The sequence below is a fragment of the Orycteropus afer genome, unplaced genomic scaffold, assembly GCF_000298275.1.
Source record: "Orycteropus afer afer isolate SDZICR_OR568_19922 unplaced genomic scaffold, OryAfe1.0 scaffold00003, whole genome shotgun sequence".
In the NCBI taxonomy this organism is placed as follows: Eukaryota; Metazoa; Chordata; class Mammalia; order Tubulidentata; family Orycteropodidae; genus Orycteropus; species Orycteropus afer.
In genome coordinates this window covers 10,215,829-10,233,381 of record NW_006921590.1, presented here as the reverse complement: position 1 = coordinate 10,233,381, position 17,553 = coordinate 10,215,829, and the positions used below count along the sequence as shown (strand labels likewise).

The following is a 17,553-nucleotide window of genomic DNA, read 5'->3' as shown; positions in this document are numbered from 1 at the left end:
CAATGGAAAGACTATAGAGAGTGACTGTACCAAAAAGAATTGGTGGTTGATTGTTCAACTACTTCAGGAGGTAGCATATGATCAAGAATTAATGGTACTGAAGGAGGAAGTCGAAGCTGCACTGAAGGAATTGGCAAAAAACCAATACTCCAGGAGTGGACAGAATTACCCACTAAGATGTTTCAACAAATGTATGCAGTGCTGGAGGTGCTTGCTTATTCATGCCAAGAAATTTTGAAGATAGCTATCTGGCCAGCTGACTGGAAGACATCAATATTTTTGTCCATTCCAAAGATATATGATCCAACAGAATGTGGAAATTATCAAACAATATCATTAATATTACAAGTAAAATCTTGCTGAAAATAATTCAAAAATGGTTGTAGTATGATATTGATGTGGAACTTCCAGAAATTCAAGGTGGATTTACGAGATGACATGGAATGTGGGCAATCATTATGATGTCAGATGGATATTGGCTGAAAGCAAAGAACATCAGAAAGATGTTTACCTGGGTTTTATTGACTATGCACAGGCATTCAACTGTGTAAATCATAACAAATTATGGATAACATTGTGAAGAATGGGAATTCAGAATGCTTAATTGTACTTATGAGGAACCTGTATATAAACCAAGAGGCAGTTGTTCAAACAGAACAAGAGGACACTACGTAGTTTAAAAGCAGGAAGGATGTGCATCAGTGGTGTATCCTTTCACCATACTTTGTATGCTGAGCAAATAATCTGAGAAACTGGACTCTATGAAGAATAATGCAGTATCAGGATTGGAGGACGACTCATTAACAATCTGCAATATGCAGATGACACAATCTTGCTTGCTGAAAGCTAAGATGACTTGAAGCACTTATTGATGATCAAAGACTACAGTCTTCAGTATGCATTCAGTATGCATTATACCTCAACATAAAGAAAAATCCTCACAACTGGACCAACAAGCAATTTCATGATAAATGGAGAAAAGATTAAAATTGTCAGGGATTTCATTTTGCTTGAATCCACAACACCCACAGAAGCAGTAGTCAAGAAATCAGGCATCATATTGCACTGGGTGAATCTGCTGCAAAAGACCTCTTTTAAGTGCTGAAGAGCAAAGATGTCTCCTTGAAGACTAAGATGTGCCTAAGCCAAGCCATTGTATTTTCAGCCACCACATATGCATGTGAAAGCTGGATGATGAATAAGGAAGACCGAAGAAGAACTGATGCATTTTTGAATTGTGATATTGGCAAAGAATTCTGAAAATACCATGGACTGCCAGAAGACAGACAAATCTGTCCTAGAATAAGTGCAACTGGAATGCTTCATGGAAGTGAGAATAGCCAGACTTCATCTCACCTACTGTGGTCATGTGAGAAGGGGCCAGTCCCTGGAGAAGGATATCATGCTTGATAAATAAGAGGATCAGTGAAATAGGGAAGACCCTCAATGAGATGGATTGACGTAGTGGCTGCAATGATGGGTTCAAGCATGGCAAGGATTGCGAGGGTGGTGCAGGACCTAGCAGTGTTTTGTTCTGTTGTACATAGGGTCCCTATGAGTTGGAGCCAACTCAACGGCACCTAACAACAGCAATCATCACTCTCTCATCCTGTATATGTGAAACTAGAAGGATGCAGGCCTGGCCAGGTAACACAAGGCTGACTTAGTCATATCCACTGAAGGTGGACCATTTCATGAAATCTTTAAGATTTCCTGGAGTCTTCAAGCCTTCTTGGCTCTATCACACTATGCTGGGAGAGTACAAAAAACATCTGACACCTTATTATATTTTCCTTCAGTTACTAGTTCACTGTGAAGCCCCCAATTGCTCACTGAAGGACAATGAGATCTGATTCTGAAGCTCAAGGGGAACTGAAAATTCATCAAATGATTTCAATGAACACTAAACAAGCAAAGGCTCTGTCAGACTGACTTCTGTGCATACTCACCTGAAGACATCAGCAAAACGGCCTGAAGAAGGGCTACTTCAGTGTCGTCCAGGTTGAAAGAAGAAAGGGACATGCCCAGGTCAAAGATGGCATCCGACACCACCCCAAGACCCCCATTTTTCAGCTGGCCCCGTGTCACTGCCATTTCCCCATTCAGGGTTAAAGTCTCACTTTCTGGGTCATAGCGCACAGCAGCGCGAAGGGACATGATCTCCATGCAGCAGCCTTTGAGAAGAATTATCTGGTCTTCACATGGCAGCTGAAAAGAACCAGCCCACATCAGCAAGGAACAAGTGGACAAATGTCAGTCAGGAACAACATGCAATATCTTAAAAACAACAGAAACAACATTCTGTGATCAACATTAGTTCTGGATTCTTTGAAACTGTGACTTTTCCTTTCATACTTCGTTGCAGACTCTCAGTAACCATGTTTAGTACTCCAAGTAGGTTGTAATCTTCAACAATTTAAATCTAAGTAACCTGCATTTGTTTTGTGATTATATATATATATATATATATATATATATATATGTATCAGATGTGAAACTGTGTATAACCCCTTAGTTTGGGGTTTGTATTATAACCCCTGATTGATACAACTGCTTGAAGTCAGGGTTTATGTTAAATTCACCTCTGTTTTCTCTTATACATGGCACCATCCCTACTATAGTAGAAGTAAAGCGTAGATATCTGTTTGTCAAACATTTTGTATCTCATCAGAAAAAAAATTCAAAAGGGGTCATTTTTCTCCTTTAAGACTTTTAGAATTTTGGGTAAAAAGATCTTAATATGCTAAATTTCTTACAGAGCTATTTTCAAGCATTATACTGTCTGGACTTTATCCATGTTGATGTCTCCCTTTCATGAATAAACCCAAAACCAAGCCCACTGTCCCCAAGTCAATGCTGACTTCTACTGACCATTTAAGACAGAGTAGAACTGACTCATAGTATTTCTAAGGCTGTAATTTTTATGGAAGCAGACTGCTGCATCTTTCTCTTGCAGAGCAGCTGGTGGGTTTGAACTGCTGAGCTTTCAATTAGCAGCCAAGAACTTAACCACTGAGTCACTAGTAGGGTTTATTTTGAGTTGCTGCCACCTTTTGATTCTCTGATTGCAAGAGGGATACCCAGTAAGTTGAGTAATTCTGGTGAATTTCTGATAAAACATAACCCTGGGAGCCAGGAGGCCTGAGCTCTAGTCTCATCTCTGCCCATAACTTACTGGGTCCTTGGGCAAGGTTTTTAACATCTCTGGGTTACACACATCTGTAAGTACCCTTCTAGTTCTATGCTAAAGAAAAACCTTGCTTCAAAAAACAAAGAGAAGTCCAATTGCCAGCTAACAGTACAGTTGGTTGTTGACTGTTGGAGGTAGAAGACAGAAATATTGGTATGCAAAATACTAAATAGTAGATAATTAGGTTTAACTTCATTTGATTTCCCTGTTAATTAGGATTTGTTGGTAATGTAATTACATTAATAATAATAAACATGAAAAAGGACTTGGTAAGCAAAATTAAAACCCCCAGTTTTATTTTTTTGAGAGGGAAGAATGTTCAATTAAATGTTAGTATCAGAATCATTTTAAAGGCTGCTAGTTAATGAGTGTTTTTGATGAATGCACTTCATCTAATCTTCACATCAATACAGTGAGATAAATAGTTTGCTCTCAATTTTAATGTACAGATGTGGAAACGCAGGCACTGAGAGGTAAATAACATGTTAGGGGTCACATGAATGTTTTGTGGGTGAGACAGATTTGAAGCTAGATCTGTCATGAGAATAAAAGAACAGACTCTTGAAGGACTTTGAGGTATGACTAAGTTTCCATATACAATGAGTATGTAAGTGACACATAATATTTATCCCTTCATTAAAGCTGGTACAAATTCTTTTTGGGAAATGCTCTTGGCACCACTTGACTAGTTCAATTTAGGATATTATATAAAACTGAAAGTAATACTATTGAATTTCATTTTAAATACTGTGTATCTCATACATTTCACTAACTCAGCCTAGCAATCTTACCATTTGATTCCAAGTTGCTTAGCTTTTTCTACAGAATAAAAAAGTCATTCTACTGTGGTTCAGGACTCCACATGTATAATTTCTCTCCTTTCCACCATTAATGAAATAAAATGAAAAAAACCAACATTGTGATTTGCTTTTGTTCAAAGTTCTGATTTGGACTGCTCTTTGGGTTCCTGGCCCAACTGCATAGAAGGAAATAGAAAACTCAAACTTGGGTAGGTCCACTTCAAGTACCAGAGAATTGGCTGAAGAAAGTAGGCAGAGGATGGCAGTGGGTCTCAGAGTTCATCCCCATCAGAATCACGTGAGGGCTTGGTGAGCACTGACCACTGGGATCCACCCCTTGACTTTCCCATTCAGTAAATCTGGAATAGGGCCAGGGATGTTGCATCTCTTGCAAGTTCCCAAGTGATGCTGCTGGTTCCCCAGGCCCCACTCTTGAGAACCACTGGCATTGAATAGCAAAGACAAATTACTAATCTAATCAAACTATTTCTTGTTTTATCACAAAGTATGCACTTGGGCAGACTCCACTTTTGTATACTAGTCTGATGGTAGATAAAGTAGATTTTTTAAAATAGAAACAAAACAAAAACCTATTAACTGTTGATTACTTCAATAAGTATTTGCCAAAAATCACCAATGGTTTAAGAATGATGCCAGATGCTCTTTTCCTATAAGAGAAGCAAATCCCTAGTGAGATTTCTTTCAACACGTGGACAAATAAGCTCTCTCAGTCACCTGCTGAAGTGCTTTCATTGTGAGAATGCTCCAACAAGGGCACAAGAGGCAGGGATACTCCACAGAGTCTGTCTGCTTAAGAAAGCATCATTCAGGTTGATTGACAAAGACAAAGGTGCCCTGCTCTCTGGGATACCTGCACTGGAGTCTCAGAAACCTGCTGTTATGGGTAAGCACCTGGGAGTGGTTCTGCCTTTTGACAGTTCTACTAGCAATGTGTTTATAGTCTTGTGAAACCCCAGGCATCACACAAACCTGGGGGTGTTGACATGGGTCTTAGCAGAACCATCACCAGGAGCACAGTCTCAACAGCAGAGGCATCAAACTGGCTCTGGCAAAAGCCCCTCGCTCCCAAAACCAGCTGGGATCTCAACTCATTTTCACAGGGAGCTCAGGGGTTTGCACAGTTCATTTCAAAGACAGTATAAAAGGCTAAAGTTTCCCTAGAGGCCACAAATTCTGGAAACACACGAATTTCTGCTGTAACAGTGGTTCCAAACTTGGAAGCAAAACAATATTTCCCACAGTGATTTGGAGACTATAGAATATTGGGGTTGAAAGACAGTCATGAAAATGAAGCAGGATTAAATTTCTGAGAAAAATATGAAGAGATGAGCTTGTTGGTCACACACGGGCTTGGAAAGTTCCTGTGACCCCGCACCCTCACCACAGGTGTGTTAAGAATTTGGGGGAGGGACAGTATGGAAAGAGTCTGGGACCAGCATGACATTGGGCAAAGGAAGGACAAAACATGTACATAAGATATAGACAACAGAGGCAAATACTAGTTAGTATATGCATAATACTGCATTAGCACTAACACCAAACACAAGCCTACCGATAAATGCATAGACAAGTGAGAAGATCAGGGTGAGTGAACAGGAATGTACCCCTAGATCAAGGATAGATTTAGCTGAAGATAATCTTACATAAACACTACACAATTCTTAGCTACACTCATTACAGAAGCAACAGAAGACAGGGAGTAACTTCTCAGAGACAACCAAACACCTTGAGAGAGAATCACTGGGCCTGCTGACTTGGGAACGTAGTCTTAGGGGACATCATGCTCAATTGGCACAACATAGCACATAAAAATTTTGTTTTATAACCTACTTTGGTGAATAGCGAGTGGGTCTTAAAAGCTTAGGAGTGGCCATCTAAGATGCACCTATTGGTCTCCTCTCATCTGAAGCAAAGAAAAATGAAGAAAATCACAGGTATCTGGAAACAATTAGTCCAAGGATAAGATGGAGCACAAGGACCTCAGCCTTCATGACCCTGAGACCAGAACTAGATGGTGCCTGGCTATCAATGCCAATCACTTGGAAGGGGATCAAAACTGGAGATCCTGGATAGAGTGGGAGGGAAAATGTGGAACAAAAGTAAAAAACACAAAAATGACCAGAATTACTGATTGGATAGACACTGGTAGAATGCCTGGGACTATGGCCCTGGGTTACCCTTTGGGCCTAGAAATGGACTCACTTCCATGGATTGGCTCTCAGCCTCCAAGTAGAAAGACCTACCTCAGAACACCTACTCCAGGGTGATGCACCCACCTACTCTAGGGAGATACAGCCCTTAGAACAATCTGCCGAGACACCAGAGGGACAGCATTCACATAGATGGAAAGCTGACAGACAGGAAGGCATAGATAAGAAGGGGTACAGGGATGGGGTAGTCACAGGGACTGGAGGGGAGGAGAGTTTTTTATGGTAGGGGATGGTAATCGGGGAATGAAATCAAAGGTGCATGAACTGTTGAATGTAAAACAAATTTGCACCCAGAGCACAACTAAAAAAAAAAAAGCATGATGTGTTAGTTACTGGTGGTGGAGAAGGTTTCTTTTATATATGTATATTTTAAAAAACTAGTATCTCTCTTTAGTGGTTGGTTTATCCAACCAGTAAAAAAACATTTAAAAAAAAACAAAAACATTTTTGGTGGGCATTCAGAGGAGAACACATGAGTGGTAGGCTGGCTTGAGTTATTATGAGTAGCCAAGTCAATAGAATTCTTAAGTCACTAGGGACTTGGGCTAAGGGACACAGCCCAGAAAATGAGGACTAAGAAAAGTCCAGGAAAACAAAACCAACCCACCACCCAAAAAAGAAAGGTGATAGCCACAGTTGGCAAGAGTGAGAGGAAGGGAGCACTCTCAGTCATAGCTGGTGAGAGTGTATAACCTTTCTTGAGGGCCATTTGGCAACACATATAGAAAGGCTTAAAAGGTGCATATACCATGGTCCTTCAGTTCCACTTCTAGGATTTACCTCTAGGGATAGTCAGTGATGAAAGTAGGGCATAGCCTCCAGATCATTCATTGCAGCACATTTGCATTAATGAAAAACTGGAAATGAACTAAAGATCCAATAAAAACAACCTAAATTATAGTAGATCTAGTCTTTGGAATGGCTCCCTCGTGTGTGTCAGAGTAGAACTGTGCTCCATAGGGTTTTGTTTCCTTTTAAAATGTTTTATTGTGTTTTCTATGATACACAGCCAATGAGGTTCTCATTTAACAACTTCTACACAAATTATTCCGTGGCATTGGTTGTATCTGTAGAGTTTTCAGTGGCTGATTTTTCAGAAGTTGATTGCCAGGCCTGTCTTCTGAGGAGTCTCTGAGTAGACTCAAATCCCCAGTATTCCGATTAGTAGTCAATTGTGTTCAGGGCACCAGTGAGGCACTCCATGAGTCAGAGTTGACTTGATAGCAACCGGTTTGGTTTTGGTTTTTATTCTTTGAAATAGATTCTCTGGGTGTTATACATGGTTAATGCATTTGGCTGCTATCTGAAAAGCTGGAAGTTAAAGTCAAGCCAGAGGCACTCTGAAGAAAGGGCTGGCAGTCTACTTCTAAAATATGCACAGTTCTACTCTGACTCGGTGGCAACTGGTGGTGGTGGTGGTGGGTTCTTTGGACTACTATGAGATCACTAAAAATCATCCTGTAAAAGAATATTTAAAAGTTATGTTTTACAGTTGAGGGTAATAAGTTACAATGGGGTGCTGGTAATGTCCTGTGTCTTTATATCCATGTTGATTATGTGGTTGTGTTCAGATTGTGCAAATCCATTGAGCTATGCTTTCATGATATGTGCTTAGTCTTCAACAAAAAGTAATGTAGTTTCATAAATAGAAAGTACATTATGGTTAACATTACATTAATATATTTCATATTATGACCATAATAACACTAATTATGCCCTAGGTACTGTGTCAAGCACTTTTCATGCATTATCCTATTTAAAATTCCCAACATATATGTATGTGTGTGTATATATGTATGTGTGTGCATATGTATACACACACAAATAGATACATTTGAAAAAAGACTATAATAGGCACCAAAATGCTTAGCAGTGTTATCTCTTGGCAGTGTTATCATGGATGATTATCTTTATTATGTTGTATAAATCTTCAATGAATATGCATTGTTTTTGTGATATCTGTCAAAACTCTAAAATGGTCATATTAAAAGAAGATCATGTCAGGTACATAGAAAGCTCTACACCAAATACAGATACAGTCAAAATTCCTTTGTCTGGACTCACTGATTCCTCCGAGGTGTGGGGCATGAGTGGTTTCAGGTTGTGTCAGTTATCCTGGCTCCTGCCACAGTGAAGCTTAGGGTAAGAGGGAAACAAACACTCTGTCCTAGAGTCCTGAAGCTCATTGCATTGTCCTGCTGGATATGGAGTTTGTGGTGGCTCAGAAATAGGCAATTGGAAATGTTCCCATTAGTGTCTGAGGCCCCTCTGATTCCAGCTGGGCTCCCTTTATTGAAAACTCAAAGACACAAATGAGCTAGGAAGCAAAGACCAGGACTCATTCCAGGTGAGGAAACTCGGTGTCTTTCTGGGTGACACTAGAATCACTTATCACTTAGTAGCTTACGTAAGAGGCTCACAGCAGTATGTGGCCCTCTCTATTTGGTATCTTTCAAGGTCCCCTTGGAGGTGTGAAGAGCAATAGATTTGTACCTCATAAGATTTATCAAAGGGAAAAATTCTCCAGAAAATATACTCAGCCACACTTGATTCAAAAAAGGAAGGTTAGAGGCAAAATGACAACATAATAGGTGAAATTACAGCATTATTATCAGCTAAAATTTGCAGTGTATTGATTATGACCCAGGCCCTGTGCCAAGCCCATTACACACATTATCTCATTTAATTCTCCCAATAGCCTTATAGATAAGTACTAATTATGATTCCCATTTTAATGAGTAGGTAACTAAGGTTTGAAGACATTAAATTACTTGTCTAAATTATTAAGTCACAGAATTAGGATTCTTGTCCATGCAACTGACTGCATAGCCTGTGCCTTCAGCCACCACACAGTTGGGCTGCCAAAGTTAGAGATGACATGTCCCAAATAGAAAGTGTGTAAACTCTGCTAGATGAAGTCTTTCCTGAAGATGGGACATGAAAGAGTGAGCTTATAAGAAAAGAAGAAAGATTTAGGAGATAGTAAGAAACTTGCTCTGTGAAGGCCATTTAATTTATTCTTGAGGATTAAAAATGACCACATGGCCATCTTGCCAGGATAAAGGAATTTTTTTTTTTTTTTTGTAGTGGAAAGACCATGGTTCAAACCATGGTGCCACATTTGGAAAAGTTAACTCCTTTGATCTTAATTTTCCCTATCTGTAAAATGGGATTAATAGTAGCTACCTGTGGATCTGTTATAAGATTTGGATTTAATGTGGGCAATGTTGAGCCTGGTAGCTAGGGCACAGCAGCTACTGAATAAATGGAAGAAGGTATTTCTATCATTACTTCCCTATGCCTGGAATTAGGTAGATGGATAGGATCACAACTGACCTTATGTGAACCAGCTAATGAATTATGACTGAATAGACAAGATGCATTTTCATTTTGTACTGACATTGCTTTCATATGACTAAGTTTCTACTGATTAATATTAAATTGTGAATAGTACCTAGTATTCCTGGGAACTGGTAGAACTATAATGAAAAATAATGCACAAGGAAAAACAATTTCCTCACCTCACAAAACATAGGCAACTTTTTGGCAAAATCCACCACTCTGGTAATTGCTGGTGTGATGATTTTTGTAAAATGGCTGAAGGCTTCCAAGTCAACCTTTCCACCTTCTGGGGCATTTACTATTGGTGCTTGTCCAATATCTTCGGGCTAAGGAGAAATAAGAAAGATTTAAGTAAAGACATTGAAGGGATCTTTCTTTATGATAGTTCTCATGTGGCAGAACATGTCTTCTGAGTTGACATCCTCTAGAGTTTTCACATCATTTATTTCTCCAAGCAAAGATATATGTCATGGCCCTCCCTTTAGTAGGCTCTCAGTGGTAATGCTCACAGGATCACTGGAGAGAGAGAGAGAGAGAGAGAGAGAGAGAGAGAGAGAGAAAAGATTTCGGTTGTTTCTAAATGCACATATTTGCCAGGTGACATCAATTCTGGGGGCTCTGGATGGCATTTCCAGAGCCCTGCAAATTTTGTGTGTCTGTGTGGGGAGATGGGCAGTGTAGGCAGTGATGAAACAGAGTTATGGGGGAGGCCTGACAGTGCCATGTAGATCCAGACTTGCTTCTGGCCCAGTTTCGGGGGGAAAGAGCTCTGGGCCACCCTATAGGAAACTGAGTTGTGCAAACTTGGCAATCCTCATGGCAGAGTGGGGGATTTACTAGTCTTCAGCATTACCAGGGCACTTCTTTGCCATTTGCTTGCTGGAGAAGAACCCATTGCCTCTGTGCTGAAAGGGTGTGTGGCAGCTTGGGTGTCCCCAGGAAAACTGTTAGAAACGCAAAATCTCAGGCTCCTCCCAAACCTAATGGGTCAGAATTAGCATTTTAACAAGACCCCCAGGTGATTGCAGGCACATCAAAGTCTGAGCAGCTCAGGTGTGTGACTCTGATGTCTGTTGGAGCCATCTAGCTCTTTGGCCTAGCATCAGTGACCTCCATGATGTGGCTTCTCTTAGTGTATCTCCTGTTGTTATCAGTGCTTTCTGTCAGGAACATTCCTTTCTGCTGCTCTTTCCTGTCACTGTGGTAATAATAACCTCCATTTACTTGTGACTTACAAGAAAACCAACCCTTTTGTGTGCATTATCTCAGGTAGTTCTCACACAGTTCTGATTTACAGATGAGCAAACATGGGCTTGTGAAGGTTCAGAATCTGAGGTCAGGGAGCCAGGACTGGAATCTAGGTCTCCCTGTTTCCACACACATACTTTTTCCACCACACAGCCAATGTCCCTGGAATATAGCATCTTTTGATCCCTACTTCAAGATTTTTACAGTTTGTAAACTGTTTTTTTTTTTTTTTTTTTTTAAATAGAGTACAAAGTGGCAATGACGGCAGGACAGACAGTTGGGTAAAAGGGAGCTGCTCGTGGAGAACGGAGAGTTGCCCAAGGCAATGGGAAAAAAAAAAAAAATCACACTATCAAGGGTAGGGCTGCATAGCTGATTAGTGCAACTGTCATCAACAAGTTTCATACCTGCAAAAAGCTGAATTGGCAAAAGTTGTGTGAGAGAGATATTTATAACACATGTAAACCTTTTGCCAGCAGGAAACCGGATTTCTACTCCTCTTAATACTTCCCTTAAAGAGCTCTGGTGGTGCTTGTGGCTAAAGCATTGGGCTGGTTAACCAGAAGGTCAGTGGTTTGAACCCATCAGCCACTCCATGGGAGAAAGATGCAGTCTGCTTCTGTAAAGATTTACAGCCTTAGAAACTCTATGGAGCAGCTATGAGTTGGAATCGACTCAGTGGCAGTGGGTTTGGTTTTGTTTTGGTTTAATAATCCCCTTAGGATCCAGGTGGTACAGTGATTATGCACCAGACTGCTGCTCTACTGCTGAAAGATGTGGCAGTCTGCTTCCATAAAAATTACAGCCTTGGAAACTATATGGGGCAGTTCTACTCTGTCACGTAGGGTTGCCATGGGTTTTGGTTTTGAGAATACTTTCCTTGCCTGCCTCTCCTACTGTCTTCCAGGGAGCTGTGAACATGATCAAGGGCATCATAGTCACTTGGGCCCAGCCTGATGGTTGTTGTCATCATTGCTTAAAGGCACAGTGAATAGAAGGAACAAGGCCTGGTCTCTTTTAGGCACCTAGGAGCTGAGTGATGGGGTGGGTGGTGTGTGTGTAACTGATACGATGAGTAGGCCAAGCAAGGCTGAATTCTTCCCTTGCAAAACAGTGAGGATGCTGCATGTGACAAGACTTCAATCTAGCACAGTAGCCCCCAAATGCCCTTGTGCATCAGAATCATCTGGTTGTCCCTCCTCCCCCAAGAGTTTCTGACTCAGGAGGTCTGGGTAGAGCCTAAAAATGTGCATTTCTCACAAGTTCCCAGGTGACACTGAAGCTGCTGGCCGTGGACCACACTTTGAGAACCACTGGCCCAGCAGTAGCCAAATGCAGCTTAGAGCAATTCAGTTACCTTACTTCTCACATTTCCTCCATGACATCTAATTTTTAGCAGGAGGAAAAGTAAAAGATGATTCTTTTTACTCTCTTGTTGTCAGCTTGCCAGGGTCAACAGGAGCAGCCCAGGCTCTTGGACGGTGTGGCTACAGCCTCAGGGGAGGATTTTTAAACACATTGCATAACAAACTCTGGCAGCATTTACCTTTTCTGGATTATCCAGCAGGTTCTTTTTTTAAATTTTATTTTTATTGTTTGTTTTGGTAGCAGTGAGGGGAAGGGACAGAAACCTGGTTTCTAGCATGTTTTCAAAATCAGTGATGTTTTGGGCAACAGCTGGCCAACCAATTCCATAGAAGGCCACTGTTCTGCTGGCTTTCCAGATGCAGATAGAATTGATGGAATAATCAAATAATTATTATAATGAATACTAATCTCCTCTCTCTGTCTCTTTCTCTCACCCTCACAGATTGAACTAAGGAGGAAGGTGCATCAATTCCTTTGAGTTTTGCTGCTCCCTGATAGAAAGAACCTTGGTGGCACAAGTGGTTGCTAACCTAGAGGTTGGTGGTTCAAATTCACCCAGTAGTTCCATGGAGGAAAGGCCTGGTGCTCTGCTTCTAAAGAGTACAGCCAAGAAAACCTCATGGAAAAGTCCTGCTGTGTAACACAAGCATAGCTGGAATCAGCCTCTATGACAAGGAATTTGTTTTGTTTCTGTTTTCTTTTCTTGATAGGAACCACATCTACTATGCTTGCCCTTCAGAACTCCTTGTTGGCTCTTTATAATTGCTTCTCACCTCTGAAAATAAGGTCATTTTACCTGCCTTGTCCACTTTATATCTCTGTTATGAAAATCAACTGGTAAAAGGAATGTGAGCCCACATTTAAAAAGGTAGTAGTGTTATATCCATCCACCAATTGTCTGTCAGTTTGAGATACTATGATGACTTGTGTGTTGCTGTGATCCTAGAAGGTGGGTCACCAATGTTTCATATACCAGCAGGGTCACCCATGGTAGACAGGTGTCAGCAGACTTTCCAGACTAAGACAGACTAGGAAGAAAGGCCTGGTGATCTACTTCTGAAAATTAACCAGTGAAAACCCTATGGATCACAACAGAATATTGTCTGATACAGTGTTGGACAATAAGCGCCCTAGGTTGGAGGGCACTGAAGATATACAGTGGCAACAATGGACTTGAGTGTGCCAGAGATCATGAAGATGGCACAACACTGGGAACAAAGTTTCGTTCTTTTGTACATGGGGTCACCGTGAGGTGAAGCTGACTCACTGGCAGCTAGCAACAACAGCAACAGGGTATGATATATACACATGTATGTAGGGTTAATTTTTTTTTTTAGTAATAAAGATATTTTAATTAACATGGCTTTGGCCTAGGTGAATCCAAACATCTCCTTGTGGAATACTGATACGTCTAATTTGATTATATTGAAATGGTGTTTATTGTTCTATGAAATGTCAGTAGGTTAATACTGATGTTAATGTTCATTAACTCTGGGTTAAATATCTAAAATATCAGAAAAAAAGGGTGGAAATTATGTAAGGAAATAGGGTAATTTTAATTAAAATTGAACCCTCAAATGTAACAACTTCACCAGCTTTTCTTTTGAAAAATAAATATCATTTACTTTCTAGCTTATGGTTATTTAATGACAAATATAACTGATAGAAGTAAAAGCCCTCTATTCTATATCATTAATATTTATCACCATAATGGAACTTGGATACTAGAAAATCCAGATATAGATAGATAGAAATATATAGAGAAAACAGACACACATATATATAGATAGAAAACACACACACACATATATATACACATTGACTTAACATCAGATATAAGAAAGTAAGGTTGAACAATGTAACCTTATTTCTGACTTCCTTGAATATTTTCACCCATAAGGACAATATGACATTTTTCTAAAGTATTTAGATGTTAAAAAGAGACAAATCTTTGACATCAGTTAAGTCTATTAGATATTTTATCACAGTTGATCACTTTGTAATCCACTACCTGGTATACATTTGCTCATAGACACACACGTGTTTATGCAAACTTGATCAAACTCAGATACTAACAGTAAGTGTCTGGCTTATAGATTCACAAGCACAGACCTGTGGGAAAGCTGGCTTTTTGCCTCTGTGGCTTTCACTTGCTCATGGTGAGACTTCTGACTGCTGCTGACTTCCTTTCTCCACCTCTTGTTTGCCCTAAATAGACGGATGGCTTGAGCCAACCAGCTGATCTCATATCTCCCCCTAGCCTGCCTTGCACGTTTCCACTTCACTGCTAATTCTCTTCTCCCTGAAGTCCCTACTTCTACCTCTCATCTCTTCCCGTTGCAAATCTCACCTGTTCTCCAAGACCCAACTCAAATTCTATCTTCTTGAAGCATTCCCAGGTGACCTAGGTTTGAAATGATACCTCCCTCATCTGTATCCATGCAGCCTGTGTATATTACTAATCTTGCAATTATTATGATCACTTTTTATTATGTTGTTGTTGTTGTGTGCCGTCGAGTCAGACCTGACTCATAGCGACCCCTCCTTGGGTTCTGTAGGTGGTATCACTACAGAAGTAGATTGCCCAATCTTCCTTCTGAGGAGTGGCTGGTGGGTTTGAACTGCTAGCCTTCTGGTTAGCAGTGAAGTGCTTTAGGCACTATGCTACCAGAACTCCCGGGGAGAGGCTAGTATTACCCAAATCACGACTAACTAGCTTTCTGCTTTGACTATCTCATCAATATTGCTCAAAGTGGGAAATGTTGCCAGTAGACCTCTTTGAGAGTGGCCGGCTCAGAGACTTGGTTTGAACAGGGCTGCTGTTTGGTACGTGCAAAGTGTAGTGGGGCCAGATGGGGATGCTTTCCTTTATCTGCTTGTTCATAGGAAGTCTTTTTATAACTTTGCCAGGTAGATGGTGATTTAAGGTCTTGGGCCTTTGGGTGTAACTCAGGTCCATCCTTTTTCCATGGGGAGTAGATGATGAGGGTGGTGGTGGTAGTATATATAGTAACCGCTAAGGTGGTTGCTAATATGTAGAGCACCATTAGGCCTCTTATATCAATTACTTTTATATATACAGTATATACTTTTATATATACAGTAATGACATCTGATACACCTGAGCCTTAGAGAGGTGAAGAACTTGCCCCATATCACACAATTAAGAAGCAAGAGAGGCAGACATTGAACCCAGGCTCTTTGGCTCCAACAGCCACATAACAACTACTATCTGTCTTCTTCTGATGTGAATATAATTTTGGGTGCTAGGTGCCTTCTTGACTTACTTACACTTGTCCTGTGACCTGTCTACACAGACCATACATGGTGAAATCACCCTCGCTACCTGGTCTTCTGCTTATGCCCCTTCTCTGATGCTGCCCCTAATGTGTGAAAATCCAAAAGTATTTTCAATATGTGTGAATGTGTCAATGTCAAATCCAACAGTAGCTCCTCCAGGGGAAAAGTATGGTCACGTTTTATAACTGGATGAAAAATTCATCCAAAGCCACACTTTTGCATGTGAACTAACGGAGCAGAATAATAACACAAGGACAAAACACAATCTTGTTGCTAGTATGGGGTCGGGGCCAAACCAAATGTCTCATCACTGCTGGGAAGTGTAGAAGTGAGTTACCCTTGGTACAGAGACACTACTTTCCACTGCTTGTCATCAGATGCTACTTGTTTGCTCCTCAGCCACATTAACTTTTCATCACCACTGTCATCATCACACATGAAGTGTTGGTGGTTAAACTGGGCATTTATGTAGCACTAAAGATTTGAGAAAGTTGGACAAAATAGAAAATTATGTGATTCAAGTGCTTTTGGGAGTAGTTTTAAAGAGTAGCTTTAGAATTATTATGAAAATCGCATGGCTTTGGCAAAAGTTCCTCATTTGTCAATGACTCTCATTTCTTCAGATCCAAATATGGATTTGAAACTCAGGTAAAAGTATTAGTTCCTATTTACGACTTAGTCTTATGGTAAAAAAGGAGGAAGTAGCTCTCTTCAGGGAGTAAGCTCTTTATACATTCTAGATAACAAATAGTTCTAGCTTCTATGATAGTAATATACTTTTCAACCCCTTATGAAATATTAAGGAGCTCTGGTTACATGGTGTTTAAGGCACTTGGCTGCTAACCAAAAGGTCAGTGGTTTGAATCTACCAACTGCTTGGCCTCCCTCAGGGAGATCAGGGAGCCTCCCCCTCCAAAATACCCAGGTGGAAGTTGCAAGGCTTAACCCAGGCTTAAAAGTTACTAACACACTATTTCCACCAAAACATAATTTATAGGAATCAGAAGCTAGGCCAGATTCAAGGGCATAGAAAATAGACTCTACCTCTCAATGAGAGAAAATGGCTGTATGTACAGGAGGAAAGAATTTGATGGTGACACTCAGGGAGACAAGCTATCACAAGTTTCCACAGATAGGATAGACACTGAGGTGACAATAGTGAGAGAAATATGGTCCTTCCTCCACTGAGCTGCAGGCATGAGCCTATGTGCAGGAGACTGGCTGATAGAAATGAAGTTGATTGTAGAGATGGACAGAACAGCAGAGGCATTCTGATTATCTCCACATGCCTCTAAGGAAAAATGATTTGGAGAAGTAGTTATTCATATTGAGATCAAGAGTGAGAATTTCTTGAACAAATAGAGGGTCTACAAGATAGACATTTAATTTCAGTTCCACAGAGAGGAGAGCAGGGTTAGTGAGTAAATAGTTTCTCTATAAATGTCTACTTTCAGAAGAAACATCTCTTCTGAATGCATAATCTCATGACCCTGACAAAAACGAACAGCAAATCTTTCTGTGCTATAACTTCTTCAGTTCTTTCTACAGAGATGAGATCAATGAAAATCACTAGACATCTTTGAATTAAAGGTGCAGACTTCAAGTCTGCTTATAATTACTAGATATTGTGTCATCCCTGCTGAAGAGACTACAAAGTATGAAGAGGCTTCATTTATTTTGCTTTATAGAATTCATTTCTCAGTTTTCAGGCTCAACTCAATTGTCACCTCCTCAGAGAAGCCTTCCTGGACCACCCTGCTTAGAGAAGTCAAGTCTCTCCCCTGTCCCCAATTCACAATCATTCTGTTCCATCATGCTATTTCCTTCCCTGCAAAACACTATCTGTATTTATCCTGATTGTCTAACCCTTACTATCTGTCTCTGGCGACTGGAAATGTAAGCTCTAGGGACCATGGCTGACTTCCTCATTTCCTAGCTCAGAGTTAAAAAACAAACAAACCAAAACACCAAACTCACAGATGTCAAATCGATTCAACTTACAGCAACTCCTCCTTGGGTTTCCAAGGCAGTATCACTATGGAAGTAGATTCTCCAATCTTCCTTCCAAGGAGTG

General features: G+C 40.5%; 1 protein-coding gene across 1 annotated transcript in view; it reads right to left on the bottom strand.

The window, feature by feature from the left end:
* The window catches only part of THRB (thyroid hormone receptor beta), a 99,378-nt gene that overhangs the window by 13,280 nt on the left and 68,545 nt on the right, over positions 1-17,553 (bottom strand). Inside the window, exons 5-6 of the mRNA XM_007936437.2 lie at positions 9,743-9,889; positions 1,950-2,208 (exon numbers count right to left, since the gene is read on the bottom strand). Coding sequence (XP_007934628.2) covers positions 1,950-2,208; positions 9,743-9,889 — 406 coding nt within the window. The remainder of the gene's footprint in view (positions 1-1,949; positions 2,209-9,742; positions 9,890-17,553) is intronic.